At 66.5% G+C, this 13,055-nt stretch overlaps 6 protein-coding genes across 6 annotated transcripts in view; 1 reads left to right on the forward strand and 5 right to left on the reverse strand.

Moving 5' to 3' along the window:
• Positions 1 to 165: 165 nt before the first annotated feature.
• Positions 166 to 1,206, reverse strand: EMIHUDRAFT_244410 (hypothetical protein; the record flags this gene model as incomplete). The annotated part of the gene is made up of 1 exon (XM_005769481.1): positions 166 to 1,206. A coding segment is annotated over one exon (1,041 nt), but the record flags the coding sequence as incomplete, so codon positions are not given.
• Positions 1,207 to 2,300: 1,094 nt separating this feature from the next.
• EMIHUDRAFT_244411 (hypothetical protein) lies at positions 2,301 to 3,359 on the reverse strand (the record flags this gene model as incomplete). Its single annotated transcript, XM_005769482.1, has 2 exons — positions 2,301 to 2,849; positions 3,012 to 3,359. The coding sequence occupies 2 exons, from the start codon at positions 3,357 to 3,359 to the stop codon at positions 2,301 to 2,303; spliced, it is 897 nt and encodes a 298-aa protein (XP_005769539.1).
• Positions 3,360 to 4,576: 1,217 nt separating this feature from the next.
• EMIHUDRAFT_244412 (hypothetical protein) lies at positions 4,577 to 7,121 on the reverse strand (the record flags this gene model as incomplete). The annotated part of the gene is made up of 6 exons (XM_005769483.1): positions 4,577 to 4,937; positions 5,063 to 5,191; positions 5,272 to 5,414; positions 5,795 to 5,871; positions 5,945 to 6,665; positions 6,732 to 7,121. The coding sequence occupies 6 exons, from the start codon at positions 7,119 to 7,121 to the stop codon at positions 4,577 to 4,579; spliced, it is 1,821 nt and encodes a 606-aa protein (XP_005769540.1).
• Positions 7,122 to 7,973: 852 nt separating this feature from the next.
• EMIHUDRAFT_244413 (hypothetical protein) lies at positions 7,974 to 9,866 on the reverse strand (the record flags this gene model as incomplete). The annotated part of the gene is made up of 4 exons (XM_005769484.1): positions 7,974 to 7,995; positions 8,233 to 8,336; positions 8,616 to 8,717; positions 8,799 to 9,866. The coding sequence occupies 4 exons, from the start codon at positions 9,864 to 9,866 to the stop codon at positions 7,974 to 7,976; spliced, it is 1,296 nt and encodes a 431-aa protein (XP_005769541.1).
• A 605-nt stretch (positions 9,867 to 10,471) lies between these two features.
• EMIHUDRAFT_244414 (hypothetical protein) lies at positions 10,472 to 10,789 on the forward strand (the record flags this gene model as incomplete). Its single annotated transcript, XM_005769485.1, has 2 exons — positions 10,472 to 10,530; positions 10,642 to 10,789. 2 exons carry the CDS (start codon positions 10,472 to 10,474, stop codon positions 10,787 to 10,789), a joined length of 207 nt encoding a protein of 68 aa, XP_005769542.1.
• A 252-nt stretch (positions 10,790 to 11,041) lies between these two features.
• Positions 11,042 to 13,055, reverse strand: part of EMIHUDRAFT_244415 (hypothetical protein) — a gene marked incomplete at both ends in the record, with an annotated part of 2,773 nt that continues 759 nt past the window's right edge. Inside the window, 5 exons of the mRNA XM_005769486.1 lie at positions 11,042 to 11,075; positions 11,233 to 11,504; positions 11,634 to 11,787; positions 11,930 to 12,063; positions 12,712 to 12,909. Of these exons, the coding sequence (XP_005769543.1) occupies positions 11,042 to 11,075; positions 11,233 to 11,504; positions 11,634 to 11,787; positions 11,930 to 12,063; positions 12,712 to 12,909 (792 nt within the window). The remainder of the gene's footprint in view (positions 11,076 to 11,232; positions 11,505 to 11,633; positions 11,788 to 11,929; positions 12,064 to 12,711; positions 12,910 to 13,055) is intronic.

Genomic DNA, 13,055 nt, shown 5'->3' on the forward strand with positions numbered 1-13,055 from the left:
GGATCGAGAGCAGTTGGAGCAGTTGGACCCCTCGCGGAGCCCCCCCTCCAACTGCCCCCCGCTCCCCCCCTCCAACTGCCCCCCGCTCTCCCCCTCCTGCTTCTCCCGCTCCGCCTCCTCCGCCTCGATCAGGCGCAAGTGTCCGCTTCCGCGGCTGCTGCGGACGCTGCCGCTGCTCCGGAAGCTGGAGCGGTATACGGGATCGTTCGACTCGTCCGCGCTGTCCGCGCGCGCGCCGTCGCCGGGGTGCCCAAAGGTCTGCTCCTTCTCTCCCGCCGCAGCCGCGGCGACGGCGGCGCCGAGCGGCGACGCGCCGCTCTCCGCTGCGGCGAGGACCGCTCCCACGCGCCGCTGCTCTGCCGGGCAGACGGCGGCGAGCCACTCGTCGGCGAGCCGGCAGACGCCGCGGAGGTCGGGCCGACGGTCGGGGTCGATGACGAGCATGCCGTCGAGGAGCTTGACGAGCAGCGGTGCCGCCGGCGAGCTCAGGCAGGGTGAGAGCTCCTCCTCCGTCGCCGGCCCGACCATGCCGGGGAAGGTGGCGGCCAGCTCGTCCGAGAGCGGCGTCGAGAGGAGGAGCCACGTCGCGCTAAAGCCGAGGTGCGCCGCGCGGCCCTGTGCATTGTAGACGCGGCGGTAGCGACCCGACTGCTCGTGCACGTTTGCGAGCGCCCACGGGTGGAAGCCGGCCGCGGCCGCGAAGAGCGAGATGCCGAGCGACCAGACGTCGGACTTGAAGGTGTTGTACGCGCGGGCGTGGGGCACGGCGCGCTTGCAGATCTCGGGCGCGATGTAGGGCAGCGTGCCCGCGGCCCGCGTGCTCTCGCGCTGCATCAGGCTCAGCCCAAAGTCGATGAGCGTCGCCGAGTGCGCGCGGTCGACGAGGATGTTTGCGGGCTTCACGTCGAGGTGCGCCACGCCGCAGCTGTGCATGTAGACCAGTCCGACAAGGGCGGTGGCAAAGGCGCGGCCGAGAGCGGCCTCCGTCTGGTCGCGGCCGCACCACCCGAACTCTCTCTCGCCGGCGCGATCCATCACCATGTAGTGCCACCGCCGGCCGCCAATCTCAGCCGTCGCGGCGGTGTGCAGCCTCGGGACGGAGGGGAGCTGTGACCCGTGGGCGCTCTCGTTCAGGAGCCGGAGCGCCACCTCTTCAGTAGTGCCGATATGGTGCGGAGCTACGTCGGGCTGCAACTTGAGCACCATGCTCTGGCCGCCCGACGCACATTTGCCAAAATAGATTCGCGCAAATCCTCCGCCGGCAGAGGGGAGAGTCGACGGAATGCACACGCCGAGGGAGGCCGGCCGAGCGGCTGCGGCAGCGGCGTACTCCTCCTCGCTGATCTGGCTGGGGGGAGACATGTGGAAGTCACGCCCTCGCCTCGCCCGGGCCGACAAGGCGAGGAGCCCTGAGGGCGAAGCTGTGGCGAGCGGAGGGCGACACGCCGTTCCCCGGGACAACGCACCGGTTTCTGCAAGAAAGCCACTCCGCTCCCCGGCCCTGGGTGTGCGGTTACTGACTGCACTCCAAGTGCTCCAAGTGCCATCGCGCCTCCGCACAGTGGGTTGCGGGCATTAAGAAAACAGGATCGCGGCACGCCGCCGTTTCTAAGCCTTTCCACAGTCCTCCCCACACCACGCCGTTGGCGAATTATGGGGAGGTGTACACCGAATCGGACAAACGATCCCCTGGAACACCCGTACTCTCCCGCGCCATCTCCGTCGCCCTCTTCGGCTGCGGCCTTACCACCAAGATCGGGAGGCGGCCAGGGCTCATAGACTCGGTCGAGAGACCCCAGATTGGCATCCATGCCTCTCTGGACAGGGTGGCCCGCCACAACGACCCCTGGAATTGCGACTCGCCGCTTTCCTCCCGCTGTGATTCTGTGTGAGCTCTGTGTCTTGATTTGCCAACAATATACCTAAAACAAACACACTCCTTACTTCAGCTGCTATGTCGGCTGTCGGGCTTCTTCGGCTCGCGGCCGCCGTGCTGCTGGTCCTGAGCGATCCTGCGCTCGCACTCGCGCAGAGCACGCGTGCTCTGCGCCCCGTGGACGCCGCAGCAGCGGTGTCCCACGTCGGCGCTGTCCGACACCCACTCCTCGGCTCGACGTTCCCAAGAGCTGCCAGCTCGACCCGCCTCAACCAACATCTGCAGCGCGATCAAGAATGAAGAAACGTGCGTGGCCGCGTTGCGTTAGTCAGCTTATGGTACTCTCTCGTTTCTCCCCACACAATCACAAATACGCGAAGACGGTGTGTTGTGTACTAGCGAGCTGGCACACTCTCCCCCACTTTCACTCCCTCACCCGCGGGACGAGCAAGTGCAGCCTCCCGCTCGAGTCGCCCGCGAGGAGAGCCCCATGCAGCCCGCGTCCGGTGGCGAGGGCCGTCACGCGCGGTGCGCCGGACGCCTCCGCCTCAGCGCCGGCCTCGCGGGGCGGCAACGCCACGCGGCCAACATCGGAGAGGCTCTCTCCCTCGAGGCTGACGACCTCGCCCTCGACGCCCGCGTGCACGTGGCCGCCGGCCAGCGCCAGGCTGTGCACCCGGGGGAGGAGCGCCGACTGGGAGAGCAGGCGTGCGCCGCCGGGAGAGCAGGCGTGCGCCCACCTCTTCACCGCGCCGTCGAGGCCGGCGGTGAGGAGGCCACCACCGCCGGGCGTGAAGCGCACGCAGCTCACTCGCCCAGCGTGCGCCGCCCAGCGCACCGGCACGCCCGTCGGGACGCCGTTGCTTCCCACCCGCCAGCAGCGCACCCGCCCGTCGACACTGCCAGCGGCCAGCGCGCCTCCCGTCGACGCTGCCAGGCAGAGGATGTCCTTCGACCGCACCTGCTCCTCGTCCTCGTACAGCGCAATCTCGTCTTGCGCCGTCACGCCGGACGCCGCCGGCGCGTCCGGCGGCGGCAGCGGCGGCGCCCACGAGAGGATGCGATTGCAGCCGATCGAGTAGGCTGCACGCGGCGCAGCCGCCGCCTCAGCCGGATCGATGGCAAGCGCTCGCACCCATCCCGTGTGTTGCGCGCTCTGCCAGAGCGGAGTGACTGCCGTGCCGCCGCCCGGCTCCTCTCGCAGGCGCCAGGCAAAGACGACGCGCGAGAAGGAGCCCGCGAGGAGCAGACAGTCGCCGCCCGGCAGCGGGGACGCCTCGAGCGAAAAGACGCTGCCGCCGCCCGGCCGGATCTCGCCCGATGGCTCAATCCCAGCGGCCGTGGCGCGCCAGAGACGGATGTCAGCGCTGTGGCCGGCCGAGGCGAACAGGGACGAGGAACCGAGCTGCGCCGCAGCGAGAGCGAGGACCGAGCGGCCGTCGTGAGCGGCGCTGCTGGTGGTGTGTGCGAGTCGAAGCAGCATTCTTCTGCGCTCTCGATCCGTGGACACTCGAGAGCCTGAGCAACTCTCCTGAGGTTGAGCAACCCTCCTCACGAGCGTGGACACACCGGTCCTGTGCTTTGTGTACGTCTCTCTCGCGCTTGTGTGTGTTCGCGTTGTCGAGGGAGGGGTTGTCGCTCAGGAGATCGAAGGAGAGGGTTGTCGCTCTACCCCCTGTATCGGGGTTATGGGGGGTTTACGAGGTGTGAACGTGAACAGAGTAGCCACATCGCTGTCGATCGTTACGGCACGCATGGGGGGCCTCCCGGACGTATGATCCTAGCCCAATAAGCTCCACGGAGCAGATTTGGATTTTTGACAGAATTAAATGCACTGCCCCCGCACGGTACTAATAGTCGTAGTTTTGGGGGCGGCGCCCCTCACGGCACCACACTGACGCCGGACAGCCTGAGGTTAGCCTAGCAGTGAGTGGGAATCGCCTGCCGGTCGGCTTGGCACGAGCCAAGCACTTGGGCGGCCGTCAACCGAGTCCGAGCGGCGCCTGAGGTGGGTGCCACGGCCAAAAACCGGCGCCGGTGAGGGGTTGTCGCCTTTCCGCGTAGGGGGCAAACTCGCCATCCGCCGAGAGTCTGAGACGAGCACTACACCGCAAGCATCGCAGTACTGCGACACCACGCTATGATTACTTCTGCGGGTACCGCGCCAAGGCCGCGGGCGCGGGGCGAGCTGCGACGAGATGTAGCCACAATGAAAACGGCTCCGCTCACCGCTGAGAGAGAGAGAGAGCTTCTTCTTCTCTCCGCTGAGACTCACGGCGACGGCGTTGCACGGGGTGTCTAGTGTCGGCCGCGCTGCCCGCACACCTTTCCGGTGAGGAAAGAAAGTGGTGTGGCGGCATGAACGCTGATGGCGCAGCCGACAGAGAGTCGCCTATTGGACCGATCACTGGATCACACAAACATCGGACCCCCGCGGGGGAACGGGGACGATCGTCCGGCTCCGGGTCAATACGGGTCCATCCCCCCCCCCCCCCCCCCAATTAGGCTCGCGACAAGTGGAATGTGCGGGAACAAACCCGCCGTGGCAGACCACAAATCCTACTTTTGTCCTACGTTCGCATAACAGGCTGCTCTACATAGCAAGGCGCCAAACATGTCCTGTGCACCGCGTGTGGAGAGCGAGGGCAACAGCCCAAACGCGCACTCCGGAAGAGCGGACAGATCGGGCAGACGCGCTCGTTACGATCTAGGCCGGGCGGGCGACCGCGAGGAGGCGCGCGTGCGGGGCGGCGAGCGCCTTGGCAGCTGCGACCCCGTGGAGGGCTTGGCCGCCTTCCCGCTGCCGAGGAGGTCGAGGTCCAGCAGGTCGGACGGCTTGGCGTAGCGCGGGTCGTCGATGGTCGCCGCGTCGTACGAGCCCTGCCGGAGCACGCCCTCCGCTGCGTCGACAATCTTCCAGGAGGCTGTGGCCGGCCTCCCGCCCGGAGGCAGGAGGAAGGAGGGGAAGGCGCCCGCCCAGCAGAGGCGGCACTCCCCGGGCGCAAAGCCGCACGCGCGGCCGAGCTCCTCGGTGAGGCGGAGGGAGGAGAGGCCGTCGAACCTACGTCCCGCGGCGGCAACCCCAAGGTGCGTCGCTCCACCAAGGCGAGCAGGCGTGATGGAGCCGGGAACTCACGGTCTCGACGAGTCGCGGGCGGCGGCCGGAGGGGCGCGCGGGTCGCGCACCGGAGGTGAGCGACGACGGCGTCGAAGAAGAGCGCCGAGTGGAAGAGGGCGAAGTCGCCCGAGGCGTGCAGGAGGCCGTCACTGGGCGCGGCCTCACCCATCGCCTCGACTACTAGCGCGGGAAGCAGCCTACACAAACGTGCACTCTCAGAGGGAGGGGTTGGGAGTGGCAACCGCAGAGCGGGCGCTGCCGCGACGGGGAGTTCCACGTCCATGTGTACGCCGCGAAGAGGTAGAACCCGTACCAGTCGCCCGCCCAATCGGCGCCAGGCACCAGCGCGGGCCGCGTCCCCGCGTGCAACGTGAGGCGGCGCAGCTTGTGCACGGCCGACTTGCGGACGACAAGCACGCCCTGCGACCTGCCCACACACGCTGCGGACGTGGACAAGCGGGCTTGTGTGCGTTCGAAGGAAGTGGGTCAGAGCGACCAGTTGCCGGCCGCGTGGCGGTGCGCGACGACGTAAGGTACGTGGTCGGGCCTGGGCGGCGAGGGAGGGGGGATGCCGGCTTACGCAAGCGGGCGAGGACCTCCTACGTGCGTGCGTGCCGTACGTACCGCGTGCGTGCGTACGTGCGTGGCGTGCGTCCGTGCCGTGCCGTGCGTGCGCCTGAAGTGGCCGTAGGCGGCGTAGAGGGTGTGCCCGACCAGCCACGCGGCGAGGAGCGGGTGCATGTCTGGCAGTGCCTACCGCCGAGATGCGCTCGCGATACAGCCGAAGTGGCGAGGGAGACATAGCCCATGCCCGGCGGCGCCTCGAGGTCGATGCCCGTGGAGAGCTGGCCGTACAGCACGTAGTAGCCCACCGCATCTGGAGGAGAGAAGGGATCCGCTAGATGAGTGATGCTCGATGATGCGGTGGGCTTGGAGGTGCGGCGGGCGACCGGTAAAGTTCCAGCAAAAGACGTCGATGATGAGCGTCGCGATGATGAAGACGTGCATGCACTGGAAGGTGAAGATGGAGAGCGCCACGGCGAGAGAGTTGCGCGTGTAGAGCAGGAACGGCACCGAGAACTCGACCATCGCGGCGCCATTCGCCAGCCACCACGCAAAGGCAGTCTTTCCGAAGTCGGGCGGCTCGGCGTCGTGCGCCTTGAAAGTGAGGCGCCGGAACCACCTTGCCCAGGGCACACCCACCATGAACTTGGCCGAAGCGAGATTCATGGTGAACATGTGTGGGAAGGTCGGGCCCAACTTGCAGAAGCCCGAGCCGATGTAGAGCAGGGTGAGGAACAGCTGCATGCCGACGACCTGGCCGCGCTCGACGGGGAAGCACATGCACACAAAGAGGTGCAGGTTCTGCGTGCCGTAGGTGTGCATGTGCTGCCCGTAGTCGAAGAGGAGCTCGTACACGCCGCACGCCGCGAGCGGCCAGACGAGCTCGGGCGAGACTTCCGGGGCGAGAAGGCAGCGCCATGTAAAGACGTGAGTCAGTACGCCCTCCACCAGGCAGTCGAGCCGGGAGCGGCGCATCGAGAGGAAGGACCAGTGGCCGGCGGGACCAGCGTACTTGATCGTGCCCGGTGTGAGGCGGTACCACCAGTCCTGGAAGGGCGGGTTCAGCTTATTGTGCAGCGGGCCGTGCTCCACACCAAGCCCCAACGCCTGGCGAGGGGAGACCAAACTAGTCACGGACATGGGCGTGGGTCGTGCGAGGCTGCGAGCCCAGACCTCCCAGGCGTTGAACCAGATGAATAGCTTCTGGACGAGCGTGAGCCACGGGAAAGAAGTGTCTGGCTCGAGGACAGCGGGGGTTGTTGCGACAAAGGTGGCCGAGAAGAGCACACCATAGAGCGGGACCATGCCCCAGTGCCACGCGAAAAACGAGTTTGGCACACCGAGCCCGCCCGAGGGATCAACCACGCGCCGCACGCTCGCATCGAGCACCCCGAGGAAGCTCGATTCCTCTGGCTGCGGGATGGGAGGCAGGCCTCCCGCTGGGAAGCGCGTGAGCCAGCTGATATCGAGCGACGCGAGCACGCGGTCCCACGGCGACGAGGCGACTGCATACACGGCGGCGGCCGTCGCCAGTGTGAGGGCGCTGTAGAGGGCGAGGAGCATCACCGCGTGAAGCCGCGGCAGCTAGCGCTGCGAGAAGGGCCCACTCAATGTCGTTAGGCCCAGAAATCGGGTGGCGCTAGATCGGACGATAACTCTCTCGAGACTGGGGGTGGTCGACTGGCTGTGGCCAGGGGTACAGCGAGAAGAAGAATTTAAAGACGCGAACGGCCCTGGATGTGAGGTAGCGCGCGCGCGACCGCGCACGCGCGCGCGCATGCGAGCACGCACGCGAGCGAGCGAGCGAGCGAGCGAGCGAGCGAGCGAGCACACACACACACACACACACACACACACACACACACACACACACACACACACACACACACACACACACACACACACATGTTGTACACATGCACAGACACACAGCCCCTTCCCCTTCCTCAAGGGCGAGGACACGCGCAGGGGTCGCACTTCTAGCGAGGCCCACAGAGTGGGAGACTCCTATCACCGCCACTGCCACCCACGTGTCAGTCTGCCTGTGGTAGAAGAGACTGCCGGTGAGACGTCGGAGGAAGGTCGCTAGTCGAGAGAGATCGCCAGTGGATAGGGAGTCCACCGTGCTGCGAGCCTGTCGCTGTCCCTTGTCAGGAGCAGGAGAACTAGGAGAGCGCAACCAGTAGGAGGCCCGCGCTTGCCCCCGTGCCGCCGGGTGCAACCTGTCCTATACGAGAGATGGGATTCCTGTCGTGAGGGTGAACCCCCTGCCCAGCCCCCCTCCGTGTCGCGATGCGCTCCCCGCTCCCGTTCCCCTGTGTCCCTGATCGTCCTACAAGATCCTGCTTGTGCAGGTGGGGACCCTGTCCTTCTCCCACCCCTCGTTTGGCGTGTCCGTTGTATTTATTTATTTATTTATGTGAGGTTGCCGACTGCACTCCAAGTGCTCCAAGTGCGAACTCTCTTTCACAGCCGACAGGCTCGACACAGGTGCGAACTGGCGCGTGCTAGAAGAATTTTACCACGAAAAACTCCGTCGCACGACACTGGGCACGCTCTGAAGAAAACAGCACACGAGGCATGGGAGGAGGACAGGGTCCCCACCTGCACGAGCAGGATTTTGGAAGGACGATCAGGGACAACTGCGCGCTCCCTCACAAAAAAGAAACTCCACAAGTAGAGAAAGAGCGGTGACTGGTCCCGCTCCCCCTCCCCGCCGCCGTGGTCGGTAGACGCCACGCATCGCAACGACGGCTCCGTCGCCCACTCTCCACCAGCCTGTGCGCGGGCGAGGGGTCGAAGGGACTGCCGCCGATCGAGCGGCCGGTGGTCGAGAACGGCGGCGGCGGTGGCGGCGGTGGCGGCGGCGGCGGCGGCGGCGGCGGCAGAAAAAAATGATGGCGGCGTTCGAGCTTTGCGCGCAGGGCTGCCAGTGCGGCGAGGTGCCGTGCCCGATGGCGAAGATGAAGCTCTGCCCGTGTGCGGCGACATCACATTATTGCATTCGGATCGGCGGCGAAACCGGCATCTCCTTCACGCCCGTGCGACGCCGGCAACCTCATCTGCATCCCCGACATGTTGAACGACAGCGGCAATCGTCTCGTCAGCGAGCGTCATGTTGCCGCCGCACGAGAGCAAGTCGTGACCGCAGCCGACAACCTACATCGAGTAGACGTGAGAGTGCTGACGAATTGACGTGTGCATGCTGATGAGCGGACGTGTGGGTGGTAATGAGCTGACGTATGACTGTGAAAGCCAGTGAGCGGACGTACGAATACTGATCGCATCGTACACAGCATTTCGCTCCTGCTTGTATGTGTACGATGCGTCCACCACGTAATCCGCCGACTCGAGCGCGTATGGCCGCGTGCACAGCAGCGCGGTGTCGGCGGTCCCGCAGACGAAGAGCGTTGGCACCGAGATGTTGCCGACGGTGTCGGTCGCAGCGAAGCCCTGCGAAGGCCACGGCACCGACGTGCCGAAGAGGCCGCGCAGCGCAGCGACCGACTCCGCGGCCGGGTCGACGGCGAGGATCTGCTCGGCGCTGAGAACCGGCGGCATGGCGACGATTCCGTCGAGAAGGAACACGGTGGTGTACCAGAACAATGCGAGCTGGAAGGTGGTGGCATCGCCGAAGGCGAAGCCGAGGTCACTCCCCGCGGTAGCGCCGAGGGCCAAGTACCAGAAGTCGTTGTGGAGCGACGCAGAGTCGTCAAGACAGAACATCGTGAGGTACTGCGACGCGACCACCTGCTCCTCATCGGCGTTCGCGCCGAAGAGCGCTTCCGAGAAGGGCATCGGGTGTGGCGAGGAGAGCGAGGTGAGGCTGTGCAGGTGGTTGCCGTACACTGTAGGCTGCGCCATGAACCAGCTGAGAAAGCCGCCGTGATCGTGGCCGATGAGGTGAAACTTGCCACCGTCGTGCGTGAAGCCGGCCGCCTCCGCCATGGCATACGCGTCGTCGGCGAGGTGGTAGTACGAGTAGGCGTCGACTGTCGCCGGGCTCGCGCCCTCGGAGTACCCGCGCTGGTTGCACGCGAGCGAGCGCCAGCCCTTGCTTGCCATCTGCGCCATCAGACCCGAGTAGATGCTCGCAAACTCAGGGAAGCCGTGCAGCAGCAGCACGTTGGTCACGCTCGCGGCGGGGCCAGCAAAGCGGCAGTTGAATGTGAGGCCGTTGGCGAGGGCCAGGCGGCCGCACTCCTCCCCTTGCGCACATCCGGGCAGCACGGCCTGCGTCCACGACGGTAAGGACGGCGTGTAGGCCGATCCGAACGCGAGGTGGAGGGCGGGGAGCAGCGAAAGCATCGATGCACTGCTGCCGCAACCGCACGGGCCTTCTAATTACTAAGCCCGCGGGTAATCCCCCCCCTCCCCAGGGCCTCCAGGGCTCGCACCTCAACCTCTCACAGGCCAGCGCACAGCGCCATAGGAGGTATTTTCTTCTCAATAACAAGGCTGTGAACAGACCAGCGCCGTGAACAGAGTTCGTACACCGAGCCTCAGGGAGCAACTCGAGATCCCTCGAGAGTTCACGCGGAGTCGGCTGGGGCTATACCAGACAGCCGCCGCTGCCCGCCGGCAATTTTCGTGCTCCCACATTTAAAAATATTTCGCCTGCGGAAACGTTGGGGGACCCCATAGCTGTCCCCTCATGGTAGTTTTTGGTGGGGTTTCCACGTGAGACTTTTTGCAACTAGTCCTTCGTCCTTGACCGTCCTACCGCCCGGCGGCTTATGGCGGGGGACACTACATGGGAAAAGGAGCAGCAGCACGGTCGGTTTGTGCTTTTTGATTGTGCTTTTTCTCGGCTTCATGCACAAGATCACATTTCGGGCAACGACGCGCGATGTGCTCCCCGCGCCGCCCCGGCCGGCTAGCGAACCACCGCAATAAAGTCCAATCATGCGCACATGCTGTCGACGACGAAAGTGCCGCCACGCGTGGCAGCGAACGTGGCGCCGCCGCAGTGGTCACAACCACGCGACGGCCTAGGCTACGCCCCTCCCGCCCCGTGTCCGCGTGCTCTCTTCTCTTGCGTGCTCTCATCTCTTGCGGGGCGGAGTCGCGCGATGGCGAGCAGGGCGACGCTTGGTGTTGGATCTCATGTGTCAGTGTCGGCCGTGTGGCAGGGCGCGCGCGGTTTGGGGGGCCTCCTGCCCGTCAGCTCGTGCTCGCCCGGAGGATCCGACTCACCCGCGACGACCAACTCCGGCGGCTCCGCCGCGTGAGGAACGCGCCGAGGCCCGTCACCACGTGTCGCGCGCTCGAGCCTTGCAGACTGGGCTCTCAGCGCGATCAGCGCGACGTGCTGCAAGCAAAAGCAAGCAAGGCCGGGTCCTGCACGCGCGGCGACGGGGCCGTGCAGGAGGCGGCAGGGAGAGGGAGGGGAGAGGGAGGGGGAGAAGGGGGGGGGGGAGAGTGGGGCGGAGGCGGGCAGCACCTCAGCCTGGTCTTGTCGGCTCCTCGGTGCCGCCTCGGCCTCAGACTCGCGCCGTCGCCACCGACGAAAGTGCGCTGCGTCGTTGCGCACTCGACCCCCGACCCCGAGGTGGCGCGCCCAGGGGCCAACCCGTCGACCTTGCGGCCGAGCCGGACGGAGGGGTCGCCGGACCCCGCCGCGCCGCCCGCTGCACCGGCGCCGGCGCCGCCGAGGGAGGGCCGCGCCGCTCACCGAATCGACATCGAGTTGAGGATCGACTCCTTCGCGGCGGCGCGCTCCTTCTTGGACGCCTCGCCGCCCGAGAGGATCTTCCAGAAGCGGAGCGTCTCGTCGGCCGCGGCGGTGACGACGGTGGTGCCGTCGGGCGACTGCGCCATGTGGAGCACGCGCGAGGTGTGCCCCGTCAGCTCGGCCACCTTGACCATCGACGGGTACTTCCACAGGATGAGCTGGTTGTGCGAGTAGCCGTGCGACGAGACGAGCTCGCGGTCGTGCTTCGCCCACTGCAGCGCGCAGACCTGGCGGACGGGGGTGGGGGTGGGGGGTGGGGCGAGGGTCGGGGCGAGGGTCGGGAGAGGGAACGGCCGCGGCGGCAGCGGCGCGGGAGGGGGGCTGGAGGGGCGGGGCGGGACCTGCGAGTGCGTGTCGACCGCGTTGAGGCACGCGCCGGTCGACGAGTTCCAGAAGCGAATCATCCGGTCGGCGGTGCCTCCGCCCGAGGCGAGCAGGTTCCGCTGCCACGGGCACCACGCGAGGGCCTTGACGGCGGCGCGGTGCTGCTCCAGCCTGCCGAGGGGGGGGGGGTGAAGAGAGGAGAGGAGGGCGTGGCGGCGAGGGGTGTGTTGGGAGAGGGGGTCTTGGGTCTGGGGTCTGTCGGTTTGGCCTGAGCAGCGGCTGGTCGCACACTCCGTTGGCGGAGGAGGTGTACCGGTCGTCCCACAGGTTGAGGATGTTGTCGTTGCCGCCCGAGGCGAGCTGCGTGCCCGAGGGAGACCACTTGAGCCCGCAGACCTCCTGCGCGTGGCCGCGCAGCGTGCCCACCTTGTGGTCCGCCACGCGAACCTGCGAGGGAGGGGCAAGGTCAGCCACACACTGCGGCGGCCTGCCGTGCCGCACCACGGCGCAGCCTCTCCTTCTCGGCCGCGCGTCTCGCCGCGATCTGGCTGGGTCGCCGCTGGGTCTCGGCTGGGGTCTCGGCCACCTCTGCTGAGAGGACGCTCCCGCCCGTCTAGGAAGTGTCTAGGAAGTGTCTAGGAAGTGTCTAGGAAGTGCCGAGGAGGTGTCTAGGAAGTGTCTAGGAAGTGTCTAGGAAGTGTCTAGGAAGTGCCTAGGAAGTGTCTAGGAAGTGCCTAGGAAGTGTCTAGGAAGTGTCTAGGAAGTGTCTAGGAAGTGCCTAGGAAGTGTCTAGGAAGTGTCTAGGAAGTGTCTAGGAAGTGCCTAGGAAGTGTCTAGGAAGTGCCTAGGAAGTGTCTAGGAAGTGCCTAGGAAGTGTCTAGGAAGTGCCTAGGAAGTGTCTAGGAAGTGTCCTCACGTCGTGGTGCATCACCACCGAGTCTCGGCCGCCCGACGAGAGGAGGGGCCTATTCACAGCTGCAGGTGTGAAGAGACGCTGTTCACAGCTGCTCCATCTGCTTCTTGGCCCGACGAGAGGAGGCGCCCGTTCCAAGAGAGCGACGAGACGCGCGCGCGGTGGCCCGACATGCTGCGCACTTGCTTGAGCTTCTCGACGTCCCAGATCTGGACCTTGTGGTCGGACGTGCCGACCGCCATGTAGGGCCCGTCCTGCACCCACGACAGCGACGTCACGTGCGAGTTGTCGCCGCTCGTCTGCATGAGCTGCTGGATGGAGCCGTCCGACGCGTTCCACAGGTAGATCGAGTCGCCGAGCGCGACGCCGAGGACGTTGCGCTCGTTCCAGTCGAGCAGGTTCAGGTAGTAGTCGTCGAGCAGCTGCAGGGAGGCGGGCGGGTGAGAGGGCAGCTGGCAGGGAGGCGGACGGGTGAGAGGGGGCGGCAGGGAGGCGGACGGGTGAGAGGGGGGAGGGGGGGGCGCTG

Source organism: Emiliania huxleyi (genome assembly GCF_000372725.1).
Source record: "Emiliania huxleyi CCMP1516 unplaced genomic scaffold EMIHUscaffold_420, whole genome shotgun sequence".
NCBI classification, from domain to species: domain Eukaryota; phylum Haptophyta; order Isochrysidales; family Noelaerhabdaceae; genus Emiliania; species Emiliania huxleyi.